Source organism: Pezoporus wallicus, unplaced genomic scaffold, assembly GCF_028554395.1.
Source record: "Pezoporus wallicus isolate ANWC-B61680 ecotype Strahan unplaced genomic scaffold, APGP_CSIRO_Pwel_v1 contig_8542, whole genome shotgun sequence".
Classification (NCBI taxonomy): Eukaryota; Metazoa; Chordata; class Aves; order Psittaciformes; family Psittacidae; genus Pezoporus; species Pezoporus wallicus.
The window spans coordinates 559,628-572,035 of record NW_026640148.1 but is presented as its reverse complement, the minus strand read 5'-3'; the positions used below and the strand labels follow the sequence as shown (position 1 = coordinate 572,035).

Below are 12,408 nucleotides of genomic sequence, written 5' to 3'. Positions count from 1 at the left end.
ACCAGGGCTTGGTGTAGATCCACCCATGCAGAGACTCATCTTACTTGTAGGAAACTGCCTCTTATTCCGTGGGATGTGGTAGCAAACAATTTCCTATCTGACATTATTAACCTTTAAACAGCTTTTCTTAAAAGCAATGGCTCTGGGGGAGCTATTTCAATGTATCTGGATTTTATTGCTTAACTGCTCTCCTTAATACCAGTTTTTGTTGGTTTAATCACTTAAGCGATGTTCTTTGCTACTTTCATCTCTGTGAAAGAACAATAATAACCTTTCCAGTAGACACATTTGATTGGAAACACTTGTAAATATATTTTAGGGTTGGTAAATTAAGCCTTCTAGTTCTTTTAAGGACTGTGTTTCATACGAAAGCTACAAGAGTCTCTGTGTGTCTAAGAGAAGTAATTGATTCACCTCATAGCTATCAGGCACCCCTTGCTACCAATACCTCTCTGATGTCCCATAGCACAGCCTGTTTCTGAGGTTCTTTCATTTAAGCTCCATGCAGTGAATACTGTTCTGTGTCTGAGTTGAATTTGACACAGCCACCAACACTAGGAAGTTGCTGTGATGTGATAGTCATAGGGGATGCTGGGTTTGGCCTCATACATCAAGTCCTTCTGCTTTAAGCTCCCTTGGGACTGAACAGATTGCTATGTTGCTTCTGTCCTCAGCTCACCTATGTGCTACTAGAACAAAAGCTTTCAGTCTGTTACCAAGGCTTTTCAAGGCTTTTCAGCCAATTCAAGCATCCTCAATAAATCTTCCAGGAATTTAAGCAAGTCTTTCCAGGGTTGTACCTTGTGGGCACCTGGAGTTTGCACTTTAATGCTTTGGTACATACAAAATACGAAGCAATTTTGCACAGGATTATAAAGAAATTCCATATTGGCTTTGGAGCCTTCGGGCATTTAGAATCCTTCCCTTGCCGTGCACAAGTTTTCTGCTAAATCATGGACTTTCTTGCCTTTTCCTTCCTTATTCCTTATAAATTCCTTATAAATTTGGCTGGTCCTGACCCTTTTCCAGCTCTGCCCCTCCACGCTCCCCAGGCTGCAGCCATCTGCAGAGAAGTTGCAAAACCCCATTTTTCCCTTGGCTTCATCTATTCCATTACTCAACATAATTTCACTTGAATGGGAGCGATGAGCGCTGCCAAGCTCAATCCATATGGAGGCAAAAAAACAGAGAAGAGCCCACAGGCCCACTTTGGGAGTGGATTTTCAATCCCCCCCCCCGCGAGCCACTGTGGATTAACCAGTAGAACCTGAGGCAGTTGCTGGGGTTAGCCAGACTTACTACAAAGTAAACGACAGTATTATTTGCCTGTTGAATGAACAGGTCATGTCCACAGTGTGGTAACCCATAATGCCTGCCCTGTAACCCCCCAGATCCTTGTTTCTATATCAGAACCTAGAGTTTCTGCCCTGAAAACTAAATCTGGGTCTTTCTACAGCAAAGGTAGTTCAGTGGCATCAGGAACAAAACCTTGAACAAGACCAAACTCACTTGTGCCAAGGAGATTTTAAGTGAGATTTGCTCATTATGCTGTGATTCAGGCATTTACCTGTTAAATATTGACCCTCGCTCCCCTTTGTGCTTCCTTCATTCTTAAGACACTAAGAGTCAGCTCCTGCTGTAACTCGGGGGCTGTATTTAAGGGGGACAGCAGTTACTTGTATGCAGTTTGATAATGGAGTTATTGGCACTGTAGGTAAAAATAAGAGCTTAGCCCAAAAGTGGATAAAAATCAAGCTAGCGTTCAGATAGAAAACAAGGAAGCAGAAAAAATGTGAGCTAAGGCATAGGCAGGTATGTGTGTAAAGGCTGATGGAGGTGAATTCAGACCGAGGATGGCGCTGTGCCTTGACACGGTTACAGGCTGAGTTACAGCCGCTCACATGAAGCACGGATTTTATACCTCTTCCAGTCTATTTATCCTGTTCTTTTGTTACTGTTCAAAAAGGTTTTAGTGGTGCCAATGTTAATGTTCAGCTAAACACTATCACTGCTTTTCCTTCACTGTCACCTATTTAGTGATTTTGGAACCAGCAGCAGCCCATTCACTCACTGCTATGGAGACCAAAACCTGTATGGGCTCAGGTGGCCTTGCCACAAGTGTCCCAGCTCCACTCATCCTTGCCAAGTTCCCTCAAACTTCATTTACCAAAGTGACCAAGTAGGAGCCAGAAATTCAGGTCCCTCAGAAAACACCCATATGTGTACGTGGTTTTAGACACATTCACTTCTTAGACCTTACCCCAGAAACCAGTAACTTATATAGGAAAAGAATGGCTTCTTTTCTACTCCTGATTAGGAATTCCAACTGTTAATCTACCCATAGCAGGCACTGTAACCTGGGACTTGCTCCCAAGCCTCCCATCCTTTTAGGTCCTTGTGAATATGGAAAAGTTAACGGAAAAATTGAACTTGGCCTCTTCAAAGTCAAATGTGGTCTCTTCAGAACCTGATGTGGAAGGATTGATTATAAATGTGCATGGGTACAGCTCTGCATTCAGAGAGACCATGTGAACCCTAAGAGAACCAGCAGGCACTGCTTTGTATTTAAGCACTCAAAATGACCCAGAAAGAGTGGTTTTACTAAAAGCAGGTATGGGACCAGCCTCTGATGTCACTGCCAACTGCCGTATCCCAAATTTCTCTGGCAATATCACAAAGTGAATCCAGAGCCCAAAGACAAACATTTTCTCTGAATCAGCAACAGTTGCTCTGCTCTGGAAGGCTTCCAAATGTGCCCTTCATTCATTAGGAAAAAAAGCCCTAAACCAGACTGAGAATAAGCCAGGAGAAAGAGCAACAACCACAACATGTACTGAAAGGACCAAAGGTGAAAGAAACTACCTGGGCAGAGGGAAAGCACGAGGTGTCAGGTATCGTACAGAGCTGAATAAAGCTTAAAACACTAACCACATTGCAGGGCAAGCAGATGGAAAAGCTTCCACTGCCTCTCTTAGCTTCAAACCAGGATTCAGGTGAAGCAACTCTGTGCAGTCAAAGGTGAACAAGTATCATGTCACTTCTTGGACCCACTGCATGAAAGCATGAATATGGTTCTATGCTATTTGCCATAAATAAACCACAAGTTACTGAGCTCTATGAAGGAACCACTGGATGAAATTCATGGCTTAGTACAGCAGGTCAAGCTATGTCATTGGAACTGATCCTCCTGGCATTAATATCCCTATAACCTCTTTTATGTCCCGATTCAAAGCTGCTCAGGTGGTAGATGTACAAATCAAAGCCTTTGGCAGCAATACCCGACTTGTAACAGCATGACTGTACTGTGAGGCAGATGAGGGAGCTAATCCAGATTAAAGATACTCTTGCCAAGGATAAAAAAAAGCAGTTTTAGCTTTTGTTTTAACATGGTTTAGCTTCACAGCCCAGCTCACATATGACTCAGGGCATGATGCAGGTGATAGCATAGAAAATATTAAGAAAAGCAGAAATGTCTCAAATCAAGATCGCCCCAAAGACTTTACATGACGAAACTACAGCCTGAGAACATAGTTGCTGTACCTAAATATTGCTATAGGCCTAAATACCTTTGTAGCTAAGGATCAGTGTCTGTTGAGTGATGTACCATCACATATTGAACACTGAGGATAAAGTGAAATATGGGAGATGTAAACCAGAAGTCTCCCACATCTCAATCTCCTGCGGTACCAATACATGTATTTATATAAATCAGTGTCATAAACCAATTAGCCTTTAGCAGAACACTGGGTTTTGTAGCTGATGGCATGGATCTCATGCAAGCCTCTATTCCTCACCCTTTGCTTTCAAGCTCCTTCACCTGGATTGCTAGCTGCAAATCTAGAAAGCTGAAGTGTTTATCCCTCAGATGCCTCCTAGGAATCAGACATCCTAACGCTTCCAATGACATTAATCCAGTGGCAATCAAAGTACTATTATCAGGGTCCTGAAGGCACTAAAAGGACTGTAACAGCCCTGACCAGCCCCACCTGGGTCTCTTACCCATCCTCTCTGTCCATTGGCCAGGGGCTCTATTTAAGCTCAGCCCTGGGCTATCACTCCCTGTTTGAGCTCTGCTGTAGATGTGATGGTCTGCATTCCTGCCTCTGCCTCCTGGATGGACCTTGGGCCTATGCTGTAGGTAGCTTTGCTCCTGGTGGACCGCTTTGCTCCTGGTGGACCCCTTTGCATGTGTTGTAGCTTGTTTCTTGTTCTGCTTCCTGGGTGAACTTTTAAACCATGCTGTGAGTCTGTTTCTGGGCCTGTCTCTTGCTGCTCCTGAATTACCCTGGTACATCCCTTGCTGTTCTGGGGCTGCCTCTGCTTTCCAAGGCATAGAAAGCTATCAGTGTTACTCCCCTGAATCTGTACTTCTGTATTTTATTTCTCTATCAAAGATCGGCTTTGTGTTCCAATGAGCTCCAGCTCATCTTGAGGTCTTACATTTGGTAGAGAGCATAATCCTCTTGGGATTTGGCCCCATTTTTGTGAGAGATGTGGACTCCAGCAGTTAATAGCAAGTCAGGGACATGCCTGCTGTCTTTGTGTTGGTGTCCAGGGCGACTCTCACATTCTCCCTTCCCTAAGCAGATATCCCATTTCCTACTTTATCTGACAGCTTCCTATATTTCATTCTTGTTCCTCCCTGGACTTCAGTCTCTGGCTGCCTCTCCTATCTCTTCCTCTCTAACAGAACAGTTTGTCTTACAACTTGCAGCCACCTCACCTATCCGTATTTCACCTCATGCTCAAGTGTAACAGGTCTCTTCCAAAGCTCACTTTCTGTTGCATTAACCAGTCTTTCTGCAATGGCTGCTTACCTCCATGAATCACTTTCTTGTGTGTGTTCTACTTGAACTGCTTGCTCTCTTCTCATCCCCATCTCTGTTCTGTATTTTATTATCATATCATGTTGCACTCTTCTCCTTAGCTGTCTTCACCTATGAATGCTGTCCGAGATACCAATCTACAGATGTGCTTTCTCTTCCATTATCCTTTCCCTTTGCCCCAATACCCAATTCCCTTCTTTTGCACAGGTTTAAGAATAAGGCAAAGGTAAGTCCTCAGACCAAACACTTTCTAAAGTTCCTGCTCCACTACTGATGTCTGCCTGCTCAGAGCTCTCCTATCTGCTGGCTGCTTGGCTTTTCAATCCTTTTGTCTAAGCCAGTCATCCTTCCACATGTATCTGGGATACTGTTCAATAGCAGGGATCACAGGCAGGAAGCCTCCTTTATGCCTCACAACATGCCATTACTAGATAGCCTCCACAAACTACAGTTTGCAAGAAACCAGTGGTAACAAACTAAGGCATTTACTGGCTGGACTCTTCCTTTCTCACTGACTTTTCCTGTTTGCTTTCTGAATAACTGATCCTGAGCATTCACACCATCTGTGCCCTGCACTGTAAGCACGGGCTCCTGTGGAATAATGAATATTTGATCATGGCATGAAAGCTAAATTGAGACTGCATGGTTTAATGCTGCCGTTTCCCAACTGTACAATTCCATTTCTTTCATGTGTTCTTAACACGGTGAATGCACAGTTTGGGTGTCTATCTCTAAAAGACCAGTGAACCAACTTGCAAATCTTCCACTGAAATACACTTTAGTCCTAAGAATCAACAGGATCTGAGACTTTGGTTGTGATCCATTTTGGAATGAGCTGTAAAGTTCAAGTAGAGTCTGAAGTTTGGGGACATGAAAGCTATGGACCTGGGTGAGGCTCACTTTATCTCTTCCGACTCCTGGCCCTTCTCTCTGTTCTATGGCTTCTGAAAAGCAGTCACTGGGTCTACAGGAGGGAACTTAAAAGCCTGAAGAGCGAAAACCAAGCAGGGAGAAGTACTTATTCTTCTCCTTGTTAGTGTTTTTGGGTTTATCTCTAATTTGCCATCCTATTTAGCACTTTGGATGTGGATGACCCTCTTGTACCAAGGCCTGGAGAGGCACCACACAATGTGCTACATGCTGTATCCTCCTGAGGCTCAGCAGTGCTGAGCTCTGACAAATGCCTACCCTGAAGCCTGTGCTCAGTGTTCCGTGAGGAGGCAACCAACGGCTCTGTGCTGCAGCAGAGCTGAGAGCTGCCAGCTGGCTGTGGAGGGATGGTGGCCTCAGCTGCAGGCTGGCCCCTGTGCGAGCTGTGTGACATATCTGGTCTGGGAGGATTAGGAACCAGGGGAGCGGAGAGGGAACTGCTGCAGGGAGATGAGCCTGGGGGCAGGGGAGAGCATCCATGCAACTGCTCTTTTGACTGTGTCTTGATCCCAAGCTACCTGCCACAGTGGGAGAGGGGAAACTGTAAATGGGGAGTCTGTTTTTCAGGAAAGGCTATGGAGAAATGCAATGCACATTGATGGTGAGATTAGAGGATTCCATTCAGTCAAAATGAAATTTCAGCCTCTGCTTTCTGTGTAATGTGCAGCAGGCCAGAGCTAGGGCAGAGGGTGCTGAGCTTGGAATCCTCTGCAGCACATGAGGCAGAGGGATCCATGAAGTTCCTGCTGTAGAACAAGTACCTCCTTGCAGGTGAAATACCAGTGATTGGCAACTTCTCTTGTGATGAGCGCAGAACATGGCCTATGGTACCACCCTTCCCTTTTTTCCTCTCCTTATGCTGCATATTTCCTCAATTTCTCCAGGAAACCCTTTCTCTGAGGCATTGCAAACAGATACTGAGCTCCTATCTCTTAATCAAAGAAATAAAATACAACCCCCCAACATAAATACCCTCCTGTAAAGCACTTATTGGATGTGGCTTGGTATTACAGTATTGGGGGTATTGGTCAATGAGAAACTTAACATGAGCCAGCAGTGTGTGCTTGCAGTCCAGAAAGCCAACTGTATCCTGGGCCGCATCAAAAGGAGCGTGACCAGCAGGGTGAAGGCGGTGATCCTGCCCCTCTACTCTGCTCTTGTGAGACCTCACTTGGAGTATTGTGTGCAGTTCTGGTGTCCTCAACATAAAAAGGACATGGAACTGTTGGAACAAGTCCAGAGGAGGCCACGAGGACGACCAGGGGACTGGAGCACCTCCTGTATGAAGACAGGCTGAGAAAGTTGGGGCTGTTCAGCCTGGAGAAGAGAAGGCTGCGTGAAGACCTCATAGCAGCCTTCCAGTATCTGAAGGGGAGCTATAGGGGTGTTGGGGAAGGACTCTTCATTAGGGACTGTAGTGGTAGGACAAGGGGTAACGGGTTCAAACTTAAACAGGGGAAGTTTAGATTGGATATAAGGAAGAAGTTCTTTACTGTAAGGGTGGTGAGGCACTGGAATGGGTTGTGAATGCTCTATCCCTGGTGGTGTTCAAGGCCAGGTTGGACAGAGCCTTGGGTGCCATGGTTTAGTGTGAGGTGTCCCTGCCCATGGCAGGGGGGTTGGAACTGGATGATCTTAAGGTCCTTTCTAACCCTAACTATTCTATGAATCACTGTGCTCTTGGTTACACGGCCCAGAATTTTACTGGGTTTGTTCTGCTCGGGTGTTTTTGTGACTCTGCTCTCTTTCCCCTGCCAGGTCCATGGGAAGTGTGTGTGTAGACACAACACTGCAGGAGACCACTGTGAGAAATGTGCACCACTATACAACGATCAGCCTTGGAAGCCAGGAGATGGCAAAACAGGGGCACCGAATGAATGCAGAAGTAAGTGGGAAGGAGTTTACTGATCCAGGTTTTCAGGATGAGCAGGCAAAGCTGCCTAACAGAGTTCTGCCTTTTACACTAAAGTTGCTATTATAGAAATGGTATAAGTGCTGGTCATTGATGGAAAACTTCAGCCTGAATGTTGTTTTACTGCACCTGACCCACTGGGGCTATTGGGAAGTGGAATTTACAAGGCAGAAGTCTGTTCTTCATGCAGCTACATCTGTTCGTGTTTTAGCATTCCAGGGTTTTTTGCAGGGCTTATAATACCACAGATTAGTCTCACTGTAAGAACACCACACAGCTCACAACAACCCAGCTTCTCAGACCCTGCTGGGACTGTTGCTCTGTATCCCACTTCCTAGTGTTTAGGAAAAGCAAGGATTGCAGGCAGGTGAAGTACGTTACATTCCAGTATTTCCTCCATGATTCACAATAGGAAAATGCTCCTGTTTGAATGGTATTGCTGTGTCTATCACATCAGCCTGAAGTACATCCTCCTGTTTCCCCCCAGAGTGTCGCTGTCACAACCATGCTGACAGCTGCCACTTTGACCTGAGCGTGTGGCTGGCCTCGGGGAAGCGCAGTGGTGGGGTCTGTGACAACTGCAAGCACAACACAGAGGGACATCGGTGCCAAAGGTGCAAACCGGGCTATTACCGCGACAGAGGGAAGCCCATGTCCTCTGCAGAGGTCTGCAAACGTAAGTGACTTGTTATGTGTGGTGAAGACACATGAATGGTGGAAAAACCATTAAAAGAAAGAAATCAGTAACTCCTATAGAAGTAGCTTATGAGTATTGCTGCCTTTGCTTTGTAATCCTTACCTAAATTCCAGTTTTCTGATCAAAAGATAACTTCTTGGGTTTCTGTGTCTATTTCTCGCCCTGGTATCACGTATTTCTTTTGTGATAACTGCTGCAGTTGTATTGCAACTACACTGCAATGCAATTACATTAGAACTACATCCAGACGCATTGCATCCTGGGGAAAGGTACATGCACATGTTGTTTAGCTCTTTCTGCATCTCCTGAGACTGTGTGCTTATGTATAAGCTGCTGGTAAATTCCATTTGATTGTGCAACATCTGTGTGCACAAATACCTATAAGACTGGCTGCAGGAGGGGTTAGAAACATGGGGCCATGCATATCCACCTGGGAACAAACAGATGAGGGCTCACCCAGACTTACCTCTGGATTCTACAGAGGTAATTTGGGGTATTATGGGGTGCTCTGCCCAAATGAATTAACTCATTAACACCTCAGCAGGATGTCTGTGGAAGTAACTGAAGTACAGAGGCACTAATGGTTGTACACAGAGGGTGTACAACCTCTGGATCAAGGTAGTTTGCACCCAGGCAGTCTGGAACACCACCCAAATATCCCTTACTTACTGTAAACATTTCCTGAGTATCCTGTCAGGCTTCACACATCTGATTCCATATGGTATCTATTTGGGAGGTTGCTATTTCCAATACAAATCATTTAATTTCTCCCTTTGGGTAGCTTTCCTTCCCTACAGCTCAAACATCATTTGTCAGCACAGAGAACTTCATCCTCCATCACCTATTCTCATACCCACTGGTATCATGTGCTTTTGAAGCTTTCCTGACCCTCTGCTCTTCATCAAGATACCTCTTAAACACTCAGGATACAAACACTCCTCTCCCTACAACTGTGTTCTGTGGCCCATTTCTAATCCTGTTTCTACTCTGAGCAGATTCACTACAGGGAAATGTTGTAATGGGTGTAAATTATTGTGCCAGAAGACTAGTTTTCAGTCTCACAGCACCTGGAAGAATCTGTGTTTGCAGTCTTGTATTTAACAGCAGGTGATGGTGTAGTAACCAACATGTTGTGTAATATTAGATTAACACTGAAGTCAAGGAGTGCTGGAGAGCATCAAAGAGGAAAAACACTGTCTGGAAGCCAGGCTATCTGTGTGGAAACCCTAGAACAGCCTGCCTGGGTGAAATCAGACCTTGACTCTACCTCTGCCTCTTTTGTCTGCTCTGGTTACAGGCTTCTCGGTACCCCCTGCCAATACTCTGCAAAAGAAACTGTTCAGAGATGTACCTTGTTGAAAGAGCTTTATTCCTGCTGCGCCAGTCCAGCACAATAATGTTCTTGTCACCTGGGAATATGCTGCTGCCAGAAGAAGTTCCCCAAATGCAATTGTTCCCACTCTGACTTGCATGCTCTGGTCCAGATAGCTGCCATCCTGCTTTAGCCACCTGAAAGTGGTGGTCTTTTCTAGCTGTACAATCAGTGGAGAAACAGTGGGACCTTTAGCAGTCTATGGTAGATGCCTTAGATGAGCTGCATTGCCCTTTAGAGGATACCTGTTTCTCCTCCTCGATTTAAGAGCATTCTGGACCATGAGCCTGCACTAGAGTTTCTGTTGATTGAGATGAATCTAATGGGCTTGATTCAGCATGTAATGGCATGTGAGGATGCTTGCCGTATTGTAATACAAGGGTATTGGCAGTTCACTCTAGAAAGCCTCAGCTATTGCAGCAGACTGATGTGTGAAAGATGCTTGTACCTGTGTGGAAATAGAAGGCACACTGCAGATATATGTACAGAGAAACCTGGGACAGGTGGGTGGTTAGGCTGTACCTTTCCTGTTTTATTTCAGGTGAGAAGGAGGATTCCCACAATGTTTGACTAATTAACAGGGTAATGCTCTGTATGATAAAAGAACTGATCCCCAAAGACTTCCCTATGTGGTTTGCAGGCAGTATTCACCTCACATTATCATGCACTGCTGCAGGGAGTTTAGAGGGATTGTTTCACCGCTTTGGTTATCAGTGTCAGCAAAACCAGAAACACCAACAGAGACAGGCAGAATTGATTTGGTTAGAAGACTTGGCTTGATAGAGGGAAGATTTCGCCTCCAGGTCCATCATCAGCTTCTTATGCTTAGAGCTGATATTAAGCCTCTCACAGGATGCAAGATAGAGACCCTCTTCTCCGTCCTTTTGGTTGCAGGTTCATTTTTCTCATACCTCAGCCAACTGATCACACATAGAAGAGCTGCCACTTGTGGATTAGCGTGTTTGTGGGGGTTTACATGTAGTAATTCCAAGGCATCCTCTCTCTTTGAGAAAACCACGCTAACAGTGCCAGGCTAACAACACCAAATGAAAACCACCCACTGGGTAAGTGGTGAAAAGCAGTAATAAACTGCAAACAGCAGACTGAATGGCTGATTATGTTGAGAGCAACCTGGTCCTCAGCTTCCTATTCTGAACTCAGAGGGGGAAATAAAGCCCTCAATGGGAGATCAAAACTTGACCCTTGTGTACAGTAGATGCTGAGCTGAGAAAGGCAATGTGATGGAAAAGCTGAATGAAATGCTGTGCTAATCCCTTTGAGAAAGCACGCTTGAAGAGTGCTCTGCCATCCAGAGCGAAGTCCAGGTTCAGCTGTGACATCCCCCTCGGGCTCACAGAAAGTTAACAGGGCACTGCCCAGGCCCAGATAGAGTCTTTAAGCATTAGTCATCATAATGAACAGCATTCTCTCTTAATCACTGCTAGGAAAAGAGGGTTGTATAACAATTGGATGTCCTGGCTCTATCCAAACCACCCTTTGCTCACTCTCCAAAGACATTCCCTTGGGAGAGGGGGAAAGAAAATACACGTGTTGAAATTTGACATAAGAGTGAATCTGCTATTCACTTTTGTCTGCAGAGGTAGCTTGCCTCTGGTCCTTTGCTTCCCCTGGTCCTAGGGGACTGAATGAGCCCGGTTGTGTGCAGAGCCTTGGTTTGACACTGGTTAGATCTGTATTAAAAGGAAAGCATCAGAGCCCCAGAGCAAGGCACACACCTGCCTGTTATTGGGGGTGACAACACAGGATTAAGTAGTTTGGATACAGACTTGTATGAGAGCTTTGACTCTGAAGCCTAATCATTTCCTAACCAATGGCTAGAAAAGCTGCCTTTCCTTGGCTCTTTCCTGTGGCTTATTTGGAGGCTTAAAGGATCCTTCTGAAATGGCACCATCTTTTGTACTCACCCTTTGCTTAGCTTAAAAAAGCAATGCAGGCATGTAGAGCCGTTAAAAAGGGTCTCCAGGAAAACAAGCTTTACTCTAAGCACAAGGGTTGCAAATTAAAATGCCCCCAGATGCACACACCCCCTGTGGAAAGCTCTGCTTCTCATCCTTTTACTCCTGAGCAGGCGAGGTTGAACTTCTAATTGTAGTATCACAAAGGCCTGATCACGTCTTGGTTCAAAGTCGTCCTTAATCAGCCCTGACCACACACACAGCTGTCTATCTTATTTCCTTCAGTTAAGAAACAACATTGGCTGAGTCAATCCCCACATCTGACATGCTTTACAGACTGCCTGGGTTTGGTCATATGCTCCAAAGATGCATGTGTATATATTTCACATTCAAAAGGCTTGGTTTATCATTTTGCCTGTTCCTCATAAAATAGTCTACTTCTAGCTATATCTTCTACAGTATTATCAGACAGAAACCTTGAAGTCCATTGAATTACTTGGAGCACTTGCTATTTTCCTATAGGTTTGAACCATACTGTGTTAACCCATATTATATTTAACATCTGTGTCTACTGACAGGGGGAAGACAGCTGTGCTGAGGGCAGGCAGTTTTACTGGGGACTTGAGTGGAAGCTGCTGTATGAATTATTCATTTTTTGTTATTCCTTGTCTCCTTTTCTACAGTAGTTTCTGACCAAACAAAATTAGTGTAGGAGTGAGACTAAAAGGCAAGAGGATGCTTTGTGATGCTTCGTG

General features: G+C 45.0%; 1 protein-coding gene across 1 annotated transcript in view; it reads left to right on the top strand.

The window, feature by feature from the left end:
• Positions 1 to 12,408, top strand: part of LOC130603654 (netrin-4-like) — a 43,092-nt gene that overhangs the window by 23,039 nt on the left and 7,645 nt on the right. The window contains exons 4-5 of the mRNA XM_057417537.1: positions 7,515 to 7,641; positions 8,156 to 8,344. Coding sequence (XP_057273520.1) covers positions 7,515 to 7,641; positions 8,156 to 8,344 — 316 coding nt within the window. The remainder of the gene's footprint in view (positions 1 to 7,514; positions 7,642 to 8,155; positions 8,345 to 12,408) is intronic.